This window comes from Protopterus annectens, chromosome 1.part2 (assembly GCF_019279795.1).
Source record: "Protopterus annectens isolate FY-2018-M chromosome 1.part2, PAN1.0, whole genome shotgun sequence".
Lineage (NCBI taxonomy): Eukaryota > Metazoa > Chordata > Ceratodontiformes > Protopteridae > Protopterus > Protopterus annectens.
In genome coordinates this window covers 955,928,912-955,949,319 of record NC_056727.1, presented here as the reverse complement: position 1 = coordinate 955,949,319, position 20,408 = coordinate 955,928,912, and the positions used below count along the sequence as shown (strand labels likewise).

The window sequence follows — 20,408 nt, the reverse complement described above, 5'->3', positions numbered from 1 at the left end:
TGCTTTAGATTATTTAGGTTCAATTAAATGGTGTTCGGTGTTTTCGGCTTTCGATAACGTGATATAAACGCTAAAAAATATATTGTTCCCTAATATTCAGCATTTATAAGGCCAGTGAGTGAGGAAAAAGCCCCCTACAGGTCAAACAGTGCAATACACGATCATCCTTCAAACTACAGAGCCTGAATGGGTTCTGTTCTAAAAAGAATGGGTATCAACAAGTTTACCTCTGGCTTGACTGGCCTAGTCCTTCTAGAAAAGAGGGGTGTGGCCTGGCCCTGGGTACTGACAAGATTTATATGGTCACAAGACTACACTGCCTTGAAATTCCTCTAAATACGATAAACACTGCACCGGTACATGGACTTTGACACTCAGTCAGCCTACTCTTTACTAGTATTGGGACTTCAATACCCTAACTGCCCGCACTCACCAATACAATGGCTGCTGCACTGTAACTATCAATATACTACACCACTACAGAAATTACTGCAGTCTATTAGCCCACCCTGAAGAGATGCAGTGAATTCTACACTCTGTCTGTCATTTCTACATTAGTACAAAGATTGCTGTAGTCTAATTATCTGGATTGTTCTTGTATAGAAACTGTTTGCTGCACTCTACCTGCCCAAGCTTTATTAGCACATGGATTGCTGTACATTGTAATAGTATAAGGACTATTGATTTAACCTGCCAATAATGCACCCATATAAGGACATTACACTCTACCAGCCTATTTTGCAATGGTAGAGGGATTGACATACTATACCTGCCCACACTGCATCATTCTAGGTACACCTACACTCTGCCTGTTCACACTGCAGTTAACATGGGAAAACCATGACTTTATGTCATTCTGTGATTGATTTTTCACTGCTTACCAAACCCAGTTTCACTGTTGTGTTAGGAACCTTGTACTATGCCTTCCTCAGCTCTTTGTTATGCACCATGTATTTTTTCCTGTGGTTAAAAATAAGGTAAGAGTGAAGACAGTTGATAATGAAAGACACAGACACAGAACCAAAGCTTGGACCCCCTGTATAACTTGTGAACAGTTGGAAAATGGTTGCCACAGCTGAAAGAATGTCACCTACCTTGATATGGATTAGGACAGGCCAAGGCTAAGGATCCCTAGAATGTGGGAGCAGAGTGATTGGTGGAACATTGAAAAAGTGGGAGGGGAAGGGAATTAGAAGATAAGATATTGATGAAAAATTCAGTAAAGGGTAGCAACTTATTATGCACCCAGCACACAGAGGCATTCTTTATTTAAATGGGAAGTGAGCTGCCCGGCAGTCTTCTGCCCAAGGCAGAAAATGGAAGAAGGATGAGGCTTAAAGTGATGTCTGAAAAGTGGGTGATATATCCAGGAGGGAAAAATGGAGAAAGGAGCAGCAAATGTCTGGGATGGATTAGTTGTGTAAGAATGTGGAATGCTGCAAGAAAATAAGAACACATACGGGTATAATCCCCATGCAGATCAGTGATGGGAAAAGTTTGGGACAAGGAGAAGTATGGAGAAAAGGAAGCTGGGAAGAGCAAGCTGGAAAAGAATGTGGTACTATCATGGCAGCAGGTTACACAAGGTTATGTACTGCTGCTGAAGTCTGATGTCCGTAGGATATTTAGTACCTGGGGAAGTCTTACTGGCTAAAGGAAAAAATACAGAATACTAGCTTTCAACCCAAGTCAGGATCACATTGCAGAATGAAAGGCTTTATTGGAAGGAACCATCACTGAGCACAGAGACTGGGACTCCAAAAAGTGCAAAAATATAATGCAGACAAGCTGACATGAAAGAGAAATGTGCAGCAGCTTAGGGGAAGCTGAAGTCGGGACATAAAGGAGAAGTTTTAGGTTAGAAGCAGGAGAAGATGGACATGGAGACTCAGTCTATCGATCAATTTTCCCCCCTTCTGGGGCTATGAAATTGTTGTGGTGGAGGAGTTTGAATTCTCCTGTGAGCCTTAGAGGTGCATGTTCTGCTCCTTAAAGGACTACCTTTATCAAACTGATCTGAGGGGAGGGGCAAGACAAACAGTGTTCCAAAATTTGACATCCATTTTTCAGTTAAAGAATCAGAAAAGCCTGCCTTAAGGATACTGGGACCAACCCTGGTAGCCAGGTCTGGGAATAATGTTCAATGGTAAGCACTCGGTAGCTGGATGAACAATGCATCCTAGTCAGACTTAGACTGAGCACACTCCATGCAGCCAGCATGTGGCCTCACCAGAAGGGTGGTGATTGGCTGCAATGTCAGTTAAGTGGCAAACAGGAGAAGGAAAGGTCAGGATGAATTAGATCTTGTCAATGGAAACTGTCTCCATTTTACTGCTGGTGTAGGAGTCATAGATTTTGTGGTGGGTTATAAATACCAGCCATGTATATTTGATGTTACCTGTGTACTCACTGCTGGTTCTGAAACTAACATCTCAGGTTGGGGCACTTTCTCGCCTGTTCTGGAGCTAGGTGCAGGGGATACTTCCATGTCTTTGGGTTCTGTACAGTTAAAGTTTGTGCCAGTAAATGACTGATTATCTCAATGTGGATAAACAGTTACAGGAAGGATAACTCTCTTCTATTTCTGCATACACAGCTAACAACTATTTGGACTATCTGGCATTCAGGGAGATTGAGTATGCAGTGTTTAATAAGAAGCACACTGCCTTCTGACTGTATAATTCTTCTTGGAGACTTCAGTCCTCACAAGAAGAACAATTAAGCTACCTGAAAGAGTGTAAGTCAAAGGAATAGCTTACCTAATGTGAACCAGAATGAAAAAGTTTTATTGGACTTTTCTGGTGGTTATGGACTGTCCATAACAAATACCGTGTACAAGCACAGGGGTGCACACAAGTGTACCTTCTTCCACAGCACCTTGGGTCAAAGGTCATTGACTGACTACCTGAGGCCATATATTCTGGACATTTAGGATAAGACAAATGCTGAACTGTTAAGCGATCACTATTTACTGGTGAGTTGAGTCCAACAAATATGGCAATAGGTGGGCACACTCAAAAATCCCAAAATGTGTAAAGAAGGTGTCCTGGCAATGTCTTGCAGATACTTCTGTGTGGAATGAATTCTAATCCCACCCAAACACTAAATTATATATACCAACTCCACGTTTGTCACAGGCATGCCACAGTAGCGAAAAAGGGGAAAATCTCTGAAAAGTTTTCCACTGGCTTGTGCAACACTTGTAGTGATACTCACAGTGATATTACATTTTTGAACTAAAGTCACTCATCCAACAATGTGGCAACAACTTGTAACTGTGCATTGTCACAAGCAACTGGTGGGACCTGAACTATTTCTGTACATGAAGCCATTATGGTGAACTGGAAATTGTTGGTATATCATGGTTAATAACCTTTTCAATGTTGCATAAAAGGTGGAGATTGTACTCCCTGGCATGGCAAACTGGGATGATGTTCCACATTTTCAAAAGGGGGAACAACAGAACATGTCCAAATTATTACTGGACTTTTGTGGTAGTCATGGACTGCCAATAACAAATACCATGTGCCTCCCTGGGACTGTTTTTATCAGGGCACTAAAGAGACTTTGTCAAATAGACAGTTCTCTGATTCAGTCTCTGCTAAGTTCTCACCTATGGTTATGACTTTTAGGCAGCGATGTTACGGAAAAATGTTCTTATGGTTTCTTTGTGGCCACATTGCTTCCTACAGTAAAAAAAGGTAAAATTATCAAGTATGTTTAGGTAGGTTATGTTAGTCATTTGGAACAGTTTCATTGTATTTTATAGTCAGTGGTAATCTTGTTTCTACTTTGTGGTTAGACTTGCTTTAATTTATGCATGTTTTCACAAGTGTTCACATGCTTACATACCTTCCTCTAAAACAGATGCATATTGTTTTGACAAATTTAGTCAACCGCTTTGCATTTTGTCGGTAATTATCTGTCTATTTATTTTCTATCACATCTTGTTTGTGTTACATTGCTGTGTTTTTAAAATGATCTAAATACATCTAAGAGTATAGTTCCAACATAAAGTTTTACACCATGTTATTATATGTTATTTCATTGTTACTATTGTCATAAGTTGGATCTGATAGAGACTAATATTTTAAGTATTCGGAGCAATATTAGTTAATCTTTGTGAGACAAACACCATATGCTTGTATGCTCTTATTAAGAATTTTTTTCAGAATTTTCCCCAACATCTTTCTGTAACTCCTTAGCCTCTTCCCCTTACTGAAGATTCTTGTCTTCTCTCAACGCCACTTCTAATTTACCTTTCACCTCAACCAAATAATCCCATTTTTTCCGGTGGAACTTACTGTGATTCCATCTTAAGGCCTCTGTCATGTCTAGCTTGATCATTGACAAAGGTCACACACAGAGGGTGGTGGGGGAGAGTTCCACTTTCTAGTTCTCTCTCTTTTTTAGCAAGAAGAAGCACTAAACTAGCCATTGCTAGTATTGAGCCTCCTCCGTACCCTTAAGTCCAGCACAGGAAAAATGTAAATTCATTATTTCATACTCCTTCTTTAATACTATGCCTATTAACTCTCTTATAGTATTTTGATATGTCTAACTTGTTACATCCCCCAAACTATGCTCCCAGTCAGTAATCTCCCTTTGCACACAGTTCCAGCAAGATTGATCCATTTGGGGGAACATTTTATGAAGCATATCTGGAGTGTGTAAATTTTTATGTAAACTTTGCCACTCCAAAATTCGGAACATTCTTGATGTTTTTGCTGACCTAACCATTTGATATTCTTCACTCCAGTCTCTCTCTGAAATCCTCCTTGTTCACTTCCCTTTGCCATGCATATTTCTGGGTCCATCTGTGTATCCACTGGTCTTGAATTAAAGCTTTTATAAATCCTTCTTGCCAGTCTTTTATTCATTGTCTCCTCCCTGCATGCTAATATCTTTTAACTCTTGTTTTTTCAAACCACCTTTTGTAAGTCTCTTTAAAGTGTCTGATATATATTTCCAACACAGATCTATAAAGTACACTTGATTTCAGGAAAAGTGTGGAGAGGACATTTCTTCCAACTCATTTTTGTACCACCCTTACATATATTTTCCTCAAAATAGAATCTCTTGGGATTTTCCATCCACTTCTGTGTTTCTCCAGTTCTAAAAATTGAAATCTTCACCATCCATTGGAAAAATTTTAAATTTCTATAGACCTTTATCTTTTTTAATTGTAGTCCTTTGTAACACTGTCTCTAATGTTGACTAATATTCCACCTCATTCCCTCTCCCCAGCAGCCTTTCCCACAGTAGTACAGCCAGTTTCTCTTGAGTTTCACCCTCATGGCCCAGTGAAAGTCATCTCCATTTAGCTCTTTAGTCCAGACTTTGTAGGAAGTGAAGTATTCTTACTCTGTTTCATAATATTCCTGTAAATTCTGAGGTGCCAAACCACCTTATTCTTGGGCAGTATAATTTTTTGCCAACTACCTTGCAATGTTTACCATTCCAAATAAATGTCATAACCTTCCTCCTTAATTTATTTCAATAACTATTACTGCAGCTGTCTAAGATCGCCTGCACTACATATAAAATTTGGAAGGCCACAAATATCTTGATTGCTTGTATTCTTTGATGTAAATCCAGTGTAACCATCATCCCCTTCGCAATCATTTCCTTTATTTCATCTCTCCCCTCTCCATGCTTCTTCTGTCACTTCCTGTGCTCTTATCATTCATGTTCCTAAATACTTAACACTAATGACCCACAAATATGGGTAAGCTTTGACCATTCCCATGGTGGAGGCATAACTGATTTGCCAAAGCTTTTGTTTTCCCTTTATTTATCTCAAAAAATATTCTCCCAACACTTCAAAAATCTTGTACAGAACTGTTTGTGGTTCAGTCACATATAGGAGAATAAAGTCTGCGAGTAATGAAATCTTTTATTCCCCTCACCTCGATTTCCAGCCCTCTGTCTTGTGTCTGTTTTTTTGTGCCAAAGGTTCTATGTACAGAACAAAGAGGAGAGAGGAAAGTGGGCATCCTTGACGAGTTCCTCTAGTTATTTGAAAATAAATAAAGTAAAAATAAAATGCTGCACGAAGAACTTACACGGCAAGACTCTTTATTTAAAAACAATAAACCAGATAAAAATGCGTGCTTTCGCGACATGCCAGTCGTTTCATCAGACAAGCAAAAAGTGAGGCAGAGAGCCTTTTTATACCTCTGTGGTTAACAAAAGCAATTAATTAACGCATTTAAGTCAATTAAACAACTGACAATAATTATAACAGTCAATTTTAAAATGCTGGGGTATGGAGCGTAAAAACAGGCACTGAGACAATGTATAATATAGGCTGAGAAATAAAATAAATATACACATATAATTATTTGTGTCTTAGTCTGCGTGCCTTCAAAAAAAGTTGTTAGTTTGTATACAAGTTTCTTAAGTTAAAGTCGGTAAATCTTTATAGTGATGTGTTTGCATAGAGTAAAGCTGCTTGAACAGAACCCACGAAGTTCTTTTCTGTTGTGTCCAAAGTAGTAGAGCGACATGGTGTCAGAACCGGGATCAAAGAGATAAAAATGTAGAGCCATGAGGTGCAGAGACGTCAGTGAAGGTAAAACGAAGAGAAATGAGCACAAAAAGAGCCAGAAAAGAATAAAAGATAATGAGAAGTAGCACAAACTGTTTATTTGATAAAAGAGAGAGAAAATGGGGCGTTACAAGAGCACAAACCGCATTACTGAGCAAGAGGAGGGCATGAAAGTTTGTTGGCTAAAAGAAATGTTTAAAATAAAGGAATTTGTTGAAACGATTTAACAGTAAAGCAAAACGAGCATGTTAAAGTGTGTGTGTTCACAGCAAAACTGGGCATGTTTAGAGTAAAATGAGCACAATATCGCTTACTCAGAGGTGATCTCTGCTTGACTTAACAAGGCCATGTCCAACTCAGAATTGATGGACATGCTCCACCTAAAGAAATCCAAGTCACTGCGAGCCACGCGCTCTAGTGAGCTAAACCTCGCCACAACAATAAATAGAACATGCTGGATGGATAGATTCCTGTTACAGAGACTCCCCGTGCTTTGGAACAAAATTCCAAAATACATTAGGCAGAGCCCCTACTGACACTCTCTTCAAGAAAAACCTTGATGAGTGGATGGGTAACGGAAAATATACCCCTGGGATCACTTCACTGGCTCTGCTTGACAGAGGATCAGTTAATTAATCAATAGGGCGGCGAAAGCCGACACACTCTGGCTAGGCTTATAAATGCCCTCGGGCAGATAGCCTAGTACCTACCTATAAACCTATGAACCTATGAACTTTGGCAGTGATGAGGTTCCATCATAAAGAAGCTGGAATCAATGTCTATGACACAGTGAGATTACCAATCTGACAATATTTCAGAGTAGAACCATTGATTTTCTAGACTGATACATGCCAGTTGAGGTGGCCTGGGAAGCTAGTAAGTATGCCCCATAGGTATCTTCTCCAGGAGGTATACCAGGCTCAACCCACTTTGAGGACCACACTGGGATAGACCCAAACATGCTATAGTGTTTATATCTCTCGGCTTAGCAGGGAATGACTGAGAATCCTCTAAGATGAACCAGGGACTGTTGCTGGAGATAGGGACATTTAGTTTTTCTGTGCTGACATACTGCCACTGCTACTCCTCCAGAACAGCTACGAAATATATGTATTCATGTACAAAATGATGGATAAATGAACAGATGCACGGATAGCTAGAAGAATGGATGAGGGATGGAGGGATGAATAAGTGGATGGATGGATGGAAAAATGGATGGATGGATGGATGGATGAATGAATGGATGGATGGATGGATGGATGGATGGTAATATACAGGTGTATTATGGCAGTGACCAAAGGGGTGGCATGGATAGCTGATTGGCTGGATGGATGAGGGGTGGCAGCAAAACCAACAGTGCCAAGCATTCCACTGTTAAAGAGGCCAACTATAAGAAAATACTGTATAGGAGATAACCCTGAAACATACTCATTTGCTAATCCTTCTAAAACTATGCCTATCAGGTCAGGAGCTGCATGAGAAAATCACAGTTTTAGTTCTATGTGGTGACACAGGCAGGACATAGAACAAATATGAGGGAGGGCCAAGTCAAGATCTGTTGCAAAAATAATTTATGTACCCTATAAGAACATTGATAAATTATAGAGTTAATTTCCTTATAGTACAAACAATGGATGTCCTTTGGGTAGACTGGATAAACTATTTAGCAAAACAGATGTAAAATATAAAGTTAATATTAAGAATTAGGAGGTATCAGATAAATCTGAAGCTTTTCCAAATCAAAGTCAAAGTAAACTTTATTGTCATTTAGAACTACACACGTGCAGCCTAAATGAAACTTTGTGTATCAGCTCAATTCTTGAGATTACAAAAGAAAGTGAAACAACACATACAAGTAGAGGAATAAACATAACTAACAAATACAATACTACTCTCAATATGGGCAAGAAAGAGCAGAGACATTTAGCAACACTCATATGCGAAAAGAATACCCTCCCCCGAGTTAAATTAACTACCCTATTTAAAGTAAAACAAAACAACTTTTGAAATGCCTGTTATTTGTCTAATATTGCACTTGAGTGAGTTAAATAATACTGACTATGGATATAATAAATAAATATTGCACTTACTTCGAATATATGTAAGTATATATATTGCACAAATAAATAAAAATTGACTTATTATGTGGGAACATTGGCTGAGTTCAGAAGTCTAATAACTGTAGGGTAGAAACTATTAGTGAATCTTGTACAGTAAAGTCTCAGCTAACCGGCACCCATGGGGATTGGTAGATAGTAGTTTCTGGATGCTTGAGAGTTGGTATTAAAATAGGCCTGACTAATACTGTACCCTATACTATTTGTTTGGTTTGACTTGTTCTCGGGTTGGGGAGAAAGGGAATTTATTCTTATCTAACTTTTTGAAACTCTAAAGCTCTAAAAACATAAGGTATGTTTTTGTGGGGTCAAAACAGAAAGTGCAACACATGAAAACTGTACTGCATTTCTTTGATTTTTTTTTGCCGGTTGCTTGAGAGAGCCAGTTGCTTAAGTTCTGGTTAACTGAGAGTTTACTGTAGTCCTGCAGCAGATGCTGCGATATCTCCTGCCCGACGCCAGATGCTGAAACTGTCCATGTGCAGGATGCATGTTCTCTTGTATTATTGGTGACCTTTTCGATGCTTCTTGCAGAATAAAGATGCTGTATCGATAGAAGACTGGAACCTGTTACCTTCTCTGCAAACCTCATCACTCTTTGTAGCGCCTTCCTTTCTGTAACTGTTCAGCTTCCAAACCACACTGCGAAGTTGCATGTGAGGATGCTCTCTATTGCACCTCTACAGAAGGTGGAAAGAATATACAGAGGAAGCTTAGTTTTTTCAGCCTTCTTAAAAAGTGGAGGCATTGGTGTGCTTTCTTGACCAGTTGGCTGGTGCTTCCTGACCAAGAGAGATCCTCTGATATGTGTACACCCAGGAATTTCATACTCTTAACCCTCTCCACACTCTCACCATTGATCCTGAGCACTGGGTGGTTTGAACTTCTTTTCCTGAAGTCAATGATAATCTCTTTGGTCTTGGTTACATTCAGGTCAGGGTTGCTCCCCACGCACCAACTGATCAGAGATGTCACCTCCTCTCTGTATGCCCTTTTATCCTCCTTGCCTCATGACTGTGGTGTCATCAGCAAACTTGATGATATGGTTGGACAGCAGTCGTGGGTCAGCATGGTGAATAACAGTGGGCTGAAGAACACATCCCTGTGGAACCCCAGGGTTAATTGTGATACACTTTGATGTTTTCTTACCTGAACATACCCTCTGTGGTCTCTCAATCAGGAAGTCCAGGATCCAGTTACAGAGATGTTTACTGATTCCTAAATGTGCCAGTTTTTCTATCAGATGCATTTGATCTACCATATTAAATGCAGAGCTGAAGTCTATGAACAGCATCCTCACATAGTTGTCTTTGCCCTCTAAATGCTCAAGGGAGATGTGCAATGCTACTGATATGGCATCAGCAGTGGATCGGTTAGCTCTGTACACAAACTGCAGAGGGTCAAAATCAGAATTTTTTTTAATTATTGGAGTAGTAATCAATGTTAAGTTTTGTAGCACATTTTAAAAACTTGTTAATGAATAAACTGGGTTAAAATTATGGAAAATTAAAATACATACATGAAAAGAATACATAACAGATGTTTTGTAAATTTTATGTACATCCTTTATATTTCACTGATACTAGCAGAAGCACACCATTTGCCTGTGCTGTTGTGTATATTTGTGTGGGTGCCTGTGTGAGTCTATAAGTGCGTACCTACATACGTGTGTGTGTGCGTGTGTGTATGCGTGTGTGTGTGTGTGTGTGTGTGTGTGTGTGTGTGTGTGTGTGTGTGTGTGTGTGTGTGTGTGTGTATGTGTGTGTGTGTGTGTGTGTGTGAAGACAGAAGGGAGTGGTGGTGCTACTCAAATTGGAGGGGTGGCAAAGATGGAAACAATGATGAAATTTATAAACCAAAATCTAGTGGAAGATGGCAGCCTTCATATTACAGATTTTTTACTGAGCCCCTGTGACTTGTGCTCTGCGTGGTTACATTTTACTTAGAATTCTGTATAAGCAACCATAAAGTCTATAAGACCAGTGAGCTTCTTCTGCTTTAGGTACTGCCGACCTGTAAATACAAAGCGTTACTTCTGACACTGAAAGCCTGTTTATTATATGTCTGCCTGATAGCATGGCTTTTACTGGGAAATTACAGACCATCCAGGGATGCTGTGAGCAGTATTGGGTCATCACCCTACCTTTTGTGGTGCGATTTGTTGATCTCATACACACTGATATGAAGTGTCTTGTTAGTACTGCGTCCAAAGCTCTTCATTTTGTAAATTCGGAATTCTGCAGCTGTTACAGTTTCACCTTTAGGGAGCTGTGTCAAGTCAAACTTGAATTCTTTCCAGTATGGTTTCTGGTGGAAGATATCCTGGTCTTGTTCCACTATACAAGTAAATTAAAGAAAATTAATTTGAAATCACAACATATAAGCAGAAGAAGAACACTGAATTAGAGTTATACTGATGTATGAAACAAAACTGCAGTTACAATGACCGCAACACTGTAATAACATATGATATGCTCTTATTTATTACAAAGTGTACCCTAGTGACTTGGAGAAGTTGCCATTTTCTGCCTATTGCTTCACAGAGTAAATACAAACCTGCCATTCTGTCTACTAGAATATATTAGTCAGAAAGCATGTGCCGGTAATCAAGACTGTTAGCTCACTGCCATTGCAGATCCCTGTGAAATATGGCCATCTCTGGTACCCTTTGACAATGACGTTTGGATGCCAACCCAGGAGGGTAAGAGAAAGGATGGAAGAACAGAGGCTTCATCTGTGGGTGAGTAAGGAGGTAATATGACAGGATGCCACAGACCAATAGTTTTGTCAGTGCACAGCAGCTGATAGTGACTTGCCCTTTCTTCTACCACCCCCAGGAATGTAGAGGGAGCTGGGACTTTGAAACTAAGGCTCTTTTGTGTCAGAACAAGTTACTGGCTACAGCAGTGGAGAACAGGCTACTGACTGTACATTAGTCGATTCTCTAAACTGCATAGACTTTGAAGAAGTAAAATGGGCCTAAAATAAATGCATGTGCACATTGACGAGATAATACTGAGTGAAATATGTAAACTGAAAAGGCAACAGCAACATGAAATAAGTATGCAGTAAACTGAGGCAAAGTTTCCATTAAACAAGCAATTACGTCTGACAGTATGAGTTTTACATGGAAATAACAGACCATCATGGAATGTTGTGAGCAGCATTGTGTCTCTGCGCCCCTAGAAAGTCTATTGTTTACCTATAAACACACTTTAGATGACATTATTGTGCTTTGAAAATGGGTTCTTTAAGTTGTTTTCTTATGTTTTGTCACTAATAAATATATACATGTATGTATATATTTTATATTTTGATATACATTAGTTCCTGTGCCTAATATCTGAAAGTTAGTAGAAGATATAAAACGTTTTTGTTGGTTGTATTTTAAAACAGAAATACAAAAGTTATATACATTTTGAACAACTAATTCAAAAAGTACAGACACACACACACACACACACACACACACACACACACACACACACACACACACACACACACACACAAACACACATGTACACATGTATGCATACACACTCTCAGAGACACACAAACAAATATACAAGACTGAGTAACAATGCAAAGCAGAAGTTGTTTCACACTTTAAACTGAATCGAACGTATTGGAGACATTTAAAATCAAACCATTTCTGGCCGGTTTGTTGCTCAGATGTATGTTTGTAAATACCTGAGGGCAGAGAAATCTGGCTTCATCTCTTGGCATAATAAAGTACTGCGCCAGTCACTGTTTGAACTTTCAATGCCATAGTGGAAAGAGCAGCAGTGACTGTTTAGAATACAGATACTAAGGTTACATATGTAATTAATTCTATAAACATATAAATATTTGAGCAAAATTAAGATGCTACTTAGTAAAGATTTACTGGAATAGGATATATCTGAGCGCAATGTTAAACTACTGGTGTTCACATGAAGAGGATAATTATTTCCTGCTGTTTTTGTGCAATGTTTTCTAAATACTTTGGCAGTAAAATAAAAAAAAAAAAATTGCCCTAAATGTTTTGGTGGGGTCCTTAGCCTTTACTATCCCTATTCCTCAGCCACCTCTACTTCTCTTCAAATTTAAGATAGTAATTTGGCTTCACTTTCACCCAAGAAATTACCTCGTAAAGGTACATAGCTAGACAACTTAAAATGGAAGACTATACCTGACTTTGCAGCTTTAAACAACATTTTGTCACACTCAAATGCTCATTCTCTTCTTAACTCTTCTCTGATGCTTGGAAAGGACAATATTTTCCAAACACACAATAACACACTCAACGACTAGTATAACCATTATTTTATCAATGGGAACAACATCCCACAATCTCCATACCGAAACACACATTTTCTACTAATTGCACAGCTAATTTTTCAGCTGGATTACCTGTGATTCTGTTACTGGATGTCACCTAGAGCTTAAAACTGCACTTTTACAAAACATTACACAATCAATCAACAAACAAGTGAAGGGTAGCAATATTATAATACTAGGAGCCTTTATTAATTTATTTTATTTGCATTTGTTTTCCGGTGTAGAGCAGTGATCTCCATAGACTTTTTACAGATTCAGCCCAGGAGGGTGTCTGCTTAAGTGGCAGTGGAGGCTGAGGGAATCAAACCTTGCACCACTGGACCACAGGAAGAGTGTCTTTTTTCTAATAAGCTGCACAGAGTCACCTGGCCAATAATACTCCCTCCATTGTTTAATGACCACAATGCAATTGTCTTCTCCGCCATATTAATTAAAGCTCCTGAATGCATGTTCATCTTCAGGCCATTCAGATATGATCAGGCAATCATCTTACTGAAAGTAAATAACTTCCACTTATTACTAGGTGTGCCATACAAAAGTTATTGAAAAAAAATCCATTCGTCATAAAAAATGCAACATGGGTACATTAATTCTATAATGCTTGGAAAGAAAAAGAAAAAAATAATTAAAGCGACCCATCTTACAACATGCCAGGCAAGGTTGCTTAATAACCCAATGAAATGTTGCAACATAAAATCCAGCATAAAGGTTATACAGTATCAGATGCCTGCAATATAGCCAGACCATTCACTAAACAGTTCAGAATTATAGCTGTCTTCTCTGGATCATTACTAGTTAATACTGATCCTCATCTTAATCCTTAATTTACAAGATTTCACTTCACCTTCTTCTAAAAAGTAACTATTGAAGAAGTAAGTAACCAGCTAAGAAAACTCCCCAGTTATGCAGCAGGAGTTTCAGATGATCTTATTCTCAAATCTCTAAAAACTAGGCACTTGATTTAGTTCCTTAGATTTTTTCAAAAATAAGTTATCGACCTGAATTGCTTTAAACTTGATACAAAGTTTTTCATACTTAGATATTTGTTCCCTCAAAGTTGGAAACTCGATGAACTTCTCATCTACTACTGCTGTTATGTCTCCAAAAGACGGCGTTTGAAACCAGGAAGAAAGATCATGCTGTCGTCCAATCGCAACTGGTTTAGGCAATGCTACAGGAGCCGAAGCAGAAGGTACCACATTAGAGGTAGTGTTTTTCGAAACAGCTCCACTATACGAAGTGGAAGCATTCATTTCCTGACCCGGAGCAATGGTGATGGGAGAATGCATGGTAAAAAGTTCAACCTGAGAGTCAGTGGGGCTAACCGCCGAAACCACTCTACTCTCTCCTTTTTCTCCCGTGTGAAGCTTGATCTTTGATCTTTCTTCCTGGATCAAGTTTAAAGCAATTCAGCTCGATAACTTATTTTTGAAAAAAATCTAAGGAACTAAATCAAGTGCCTAAAGGGTTACGTATTTGGAAGTTACCTATGGGTATAGAAACTGGTACTGAAGCTTTTCGTGAGTTAACAGCTTTGTTCAATCGAGCAGGTATGGATATGTTAGATATTATCATTCGCAATAATGACATGAAGTTGTCTCAAATGCAGGATGACATTAGTAAATTAAACAAGAGCATTACTAGTGACCTTTTGTTTTTTGAGTATCAAATTAATTTTGACAAGACGCTGAGAAATATTGAGGCGTTTATTAATAAAAACAAGATTACTAAGCAAAAGAAACTGTTTAGAGATACAACTGACTATAAGAACAATTGTGCATATCCACCTGGATACAAATTGACAGTAACTGATTCGGGCAAAAGACTTAATGATCCTGTGTTCATGGATGATTATGTTGAGCAAAACAACGATGATTTTTTCGTACAGCAGAATGGACCACGGAGGTCAGAGAGACTTATGAACAGGGGACAAGTGGGAAGGAATGCACCGGTTGTGTATCCTCATCGGGGGGGGGGGGGAGAGGGAACCGAAGGGGACGTCCTTAACTAGTAATGATATTTGCAATGTTTTTTGTTTTAACAATTTGAATTGTGTGGGTGAAGATGATCAATTTGTGGACAGAAGTATGTTTTCTGATGTTGCTAGTGAGTTTATTTCTGTTAATAATGAGATTTCAGTTATGCATTTTTATGAAGAAATGGATGTAGTGGGGCATGAAGTTTGTGGTGAAACTTTCTCTTTTGATTTAACGACAAACAGTGGTGGATCGAATATGTATATTCATGATGACATTGATACAGTTTATAGTCATTCTATAATGAGGCATGAGATTTTGAAAAAACAAGGTTTTTTCATTTACAATTATACTGATATCAAGATTTGTGACACACATTTTGATTTGTTTAGTAAGGGTATTAATTTTGTACCCAATTTTAGGTTGGATATAGCTCAGGTGCTTATTAACTTGAAACTTTACATGAGACAGTTAAATTTACAGATTTTTTTTCTCTTCTAACAAACAAATTGAAGGGGTGATGAATACTGAAGTTTCACAAGACTTGAAAAGAAAGAGTACTTTTCTACCGCCCCCTAATGCTGAAGTTACCTTACTAGAAAAATTGGTTGAGTGTGATTTTAGAAGGATATGTTCACAAAAAATTCAGGTATTGGATAATCTTTCAGTTAATGAGAGACTTATTTTAAGAAGTTTTAGGGCCTCCAACCAATATAGGTGTATGAAACCTGATAAAGGTGGAGGTATGGTACTAATGACCAAAATTGATTATACTTCTAGGATGACTGAAATTTTGAATGATGAGTTAACGTATAGGAGGGTATCCATAAATGAGGTCAATAGGGCTTATGCCAAAATTGATTTGTTTTTATTGGATGCATTGTACCAGGGAGTTATAAACGAGATAGAGTTTAATTATCTTACAGTAAAATTTCCAGCAATGCCTACCATTTTTGGTATCCCCAAAGTGCATAAAGGCACTGATTGTTTGCCTTTTAGACCAATTGTCGCGGCTAGGGGTTCAAAGACTGAACCGCTTGCGGCGTTTATAGATGTGTTATCTAAGTCAGCTGTTAGTGAAGCAAAACAAATTTTGAGAGATTCTTGGCATTGTTTGGAGAGACTTAGAGAAGTTACAATTGACAACTCCTGTTTTGGCTTTCTAACTATAGATGTGGTTAATTTATTTTCTGTCATTCCACACCAAGTAGGTTTAGAAATGTTTTATGATAGTCTCCATGCTAGTTCTAGTGTGAACAAAGATCGAATTAATTTACTTCAAGATCTTATGGAAGTGGTTTTAAAAAATTATTTTATTTTGTTTGAAGGTGAGGTATTTCAGCAACTTTCTGGGGTGGCAATGGGGGCAAAATGTGCCCCGGTTTTTGCTAACCTAGTTTTGTTGGCATGGGAAAGACTTTTTGTTTTCCCTTCCAGGTTCAACAGCAATATTTTATTATACAACAGGTTTTTGGATGACCTTTTGATTTTATGGAGGGGTGAAGAAAAGACTGTGGTAGATTTTGTTGATTACTTGAATGGTACCACAAACTTTTTTGAGTTCACTTATGAGTGGAATAAAGAAGGTATTAACTTTTTGGATTTAACTATCTTTTCAAGTACTATATACAGAAAGGAGAGTTATTCGAATTCCCTGTTGCATTTTGGAAGTTGCCATCCTTTTCACCAGAGAAAGGGTGTAGTGAAGGGGCAGATGGTCGGAACATCTAGGTTAGTCAGCAATGATGATATGTTCAGGAAAGAGATTTTCAAGTTAATAGGCATGTTTTTGGAACGAGGATACCCTCTTAAGCTTTTACTTAAAATCAAGAAAGAAGTGCTTAGGAAAAGAAGAACAGATTACATGCCAATTCTGAACATTAAAGTTCAACAGGCCAACATGGGGGGCAACAATAGTAATAACAGCAACAATAATAATAATAATAAAAAAACTGGAGCATTTTTTGCTTTAAAGTACAACAGGGCTGCTGAATTGTGTGCCAGTTTGAGAAACACTTGGAGGTATTTTTTGAGTGATGAAATTAAGGGAACCTTAGGTGTTGAACCTGTGATTGTTTATAGTAGGGGGTGAGAATTTAAAGTGTATTTTGGAAAAAGAAGTTAAGCCTCATAACAAATCACGCATGAGTAAATGTGGGGCTTGTAAACAGTGTAGGTTCATTGGGGAAGGTTCTTATCTTTGTGTTTTTGATTACAGATACACTATTGCTTGCCCTGGGCATTGTAACTGTAATAGTAAAAATTTAGTTTATGTAGCATCGTGTATGTCATGTGAAGCATTTTATGTTGGCATGACTACTCGAAGATTAAGAGATAGAATATCAGAGCATGTTAGATCTATCAGGAAAAAAGACATACACAATGCACTTTATTTGCATGCCACCATATGCCCCAATTTTAATAAGTTTTTGTTCTTTGTAGTGGACCGTGTTTCTTTACTAGGGAGAGGTGATGTGGCTAATAGAGTTGCTGTTTTGGAAGCAGAATGGCAACTTAGATTAAATGCTTTGAGATACCCTGGTCTCAATGACTGTGTGTCTCTGAAACCTGTCTTAAAATTTAAATCAAGTCAGATTTAAATTACTAGCAATTTTTAAAAAAATGTGTATTTATATTTATATTTATACTAACATTTTCATTTTTATTTTTATTTTTTACATCATCATTTTCTAGATTTAGTATGTTGTGTATGTATTCTAAGTATTTAATTCAACATTAGGATTTTTTAAAAAGTGGATTGGGATGTTCATTGGTTGTTATAGTGTGATGTCAGCTTATTCACATAGGGCAGTTATTATAAAGGTGTTTTAATTGTGATTGTAAAATGACTCTGAAGAAGCCAGTATTGACTGGTGAAAGCGCTTAGTCATTTCTTCAATAAAGTCAGTATTTTTTCCGCATTACCAGTGGTCGTCTTCAGTGGCTGTTTGTGCTTTCAATAATAATAACACACCTGTCCAAACAAGGGAACCTCCTACTCCTTACCATCCCATGTCACTTCTTTTACCACTGTCAGAAATGTAAGAAAGACCTGTATTTTTCCAACTCTTATATCATCTTAACACCTTTAACCTTCTTAATGCCCCAAAAGGGCACTATACTATAACCACTGCAGTCTGCCTCACTAACACTATTGTTAGCATGGATCAAGCAAAATTAATCAGTACATTCTTCATTAACTTGACTAAAGCCTTTCATTCAGTGCAGCACATTCTCCTACAAGAATTCACATATTGCCAGACATCACCAACAGTTTTGATGAATGCACAATTATCTCAACACTCCTTTATAGTTAAAGGAAGAAACTTAGTAGCCATTCCTTAGAAGATTACTCTGGGTGTTACCAAGGCTACATCCTTGGTCTCTTTTTGTTTTCCATTTTCTTAAACACTTTTGTGATCACTCTCTCCAACACTGCATCATTATTCTCTACTAATGACATCGTCATCTGAACTTCAGATTCATTCCATCCCAACATTAGCTCCACATTTAAAAAAAAATAACCTTAAGACAATTCATTCTTGGTTTAGTTTGCTTGGATTAACACCAAATGCTGTTAAAAACAAAGTCATGCAGTTTGCTACTGTTTACGTCTATCACAAGCCTTCCAAGAACTTGGTCTGTTATCTCACCATTAGTGGGCACCTTACATTATGTGCAGCACCTTAAATATCTAGGTTTCCATCTCAAGCCACAACTCACTTATCCTCACATCTCAACTAAGTAACTACAAGACTAAAGATACTGTTAACATAGTATCTCCTACTGACTAATAGCTGAAGCAAGAATCACCAGTGCAAAATGTGCACATCCGGCAACACCTCTCACTAAAGACTACAGGATCATCCATCAACTGCTACAGGCTCCAAACACTACTAAACATAGTCTAGACTTATGAATAACTCATCCCACTTTGGGTACCACTGCATCTCATTCACCAAGGTAAACGTTTTACCAGTCACACTAAGGTCATTATTTGCTTCCTTCTTCATGATATACACAATCATTGATGTTCTCCACTGTTCCTTAAAATAAAATTTTCATCTGACACCTTTGATCATCAGACGACAGTCCCCTTCAGTGTTGTCACCACAAGCTGTTAATTAGATCTTCTTAACTGAGGCCTGAACACTAAACATCAGGTTTCCACCCAGACTTTAGTGTCATCTAAACAAGCATCTTCATGACTCATTGTTGCACCTATTAAGATAATTTCATATTTTCAGCAGCCAAGTTCAAGTGTGCACCCCATGTCTTTGATTCGAGGAGATTTGTTGTTATTAACTACAGAACTCAGCCCCATGTTTTCCACTGTTATTGTGTGCCACTCGTATATTGTACTGTTTTCTGCAGTGTACCTCATACTTATGTAGCTACTTTTATTGTTAAATAAGCTTGTAACTAGAAATGGGCCATCAGGTCAGCTATACCTCTACGTTAAATACAAATAAAAATGAATACAATGGAAGAAAATTAGCAGATATTGCAAGATATAAATAAGCTGTGTATTTTGACACTATTGTGTTGTGCAGGTTGTTGCTAGAAGGATTAGCTGCCATGTGTACCAAAGAACAGTATTAGCATCTGTTCAAGAGTCTTAATGGTTAAATTCATGACATTCTATTCCCAATTTTGCCTTGCCTTCCCCCATTCTGCACAGACTTATGTCACTCATCAACAACAGCTTCTCACTTTATATTAATTTGCACCGGTGCTTCTCACTTTATATTAATTTGCGCCGGTGGTAGTACAGCATTCTGTCTTAGGGTGTTGCTTCACAGTGTTTTTTTATTTCTTTTCCACTGGCCAAGTTGATGAAGTTAAAACCATTAAGCTTAATGCCTCCTTTTTCAAGAGGGATGTAGGGCATGTCTCTCAATTGTCCAAAACTTCATAGAATGTCTAGATTTTTGCCTCATATTTCTGATCTATTCCTAGTTAAAAAAAATGTGATTTTCTGTCAAATAACTGAGGTCTTCAGGGGCTAAATAATCTTAGACACAAGTTTCAGACTTTATATTCTTCAGAAATTGCATGTTAATGCAAAACCTGCAATTCTAGCAACTTTCTAAGTTTATAAGAATATTTAAAATCTATCCTGATGTTGACCCCTTGTCCCCCCATTATTTTGGCTTTGTGCAGCATTCTTGAACAAAGAATTTGAGTAGGTGTGATGCAGGGTGGTATTTATGGTATGTAGGGTGTACAGACATAGAATTTTCCTGTATTGACTATATGTACCTACATTTCTGTAGTTGTCCTCTGTTTATTCACCCTTAGTGCTTTATTGCATTTTGTAATTTGCTGACCTATGATTAATGTAATGTTTGAAAAAGGGCCATGTGGATTAGCCTACTTCCATAGTTAAATAAAGAAATAACATAGGGAAATTTGGATAGACCAAACTAAGGGATAAAGAAATAA

At 37.9% G+C, this 20,408-nt stretch overlaps 1 protein-coding gene across 1 annotated transcript in view; it reads right to left on the bottom strand.

The window, feature by feature from the left end:
- LOC122792185 (bone morphogenetic protein 8B-like) overlaps positions 1–20,408 on the bottom strand; it is a 709,252-nt gene that overhangs the window by 212,707 nt on the left and 476,137 nt on the right. Inside the window, exon 2 of the mRNA XM_044059909.1 lies at positions 10,811–11,003. Within this exon, the coding sequence (XP_043915844.1) occupies positions 10,811–11,003 (193 nt within the window). The remainder of the gene's footprint in view (positions 1–10,810; positions 11,004–20,408) is intronic.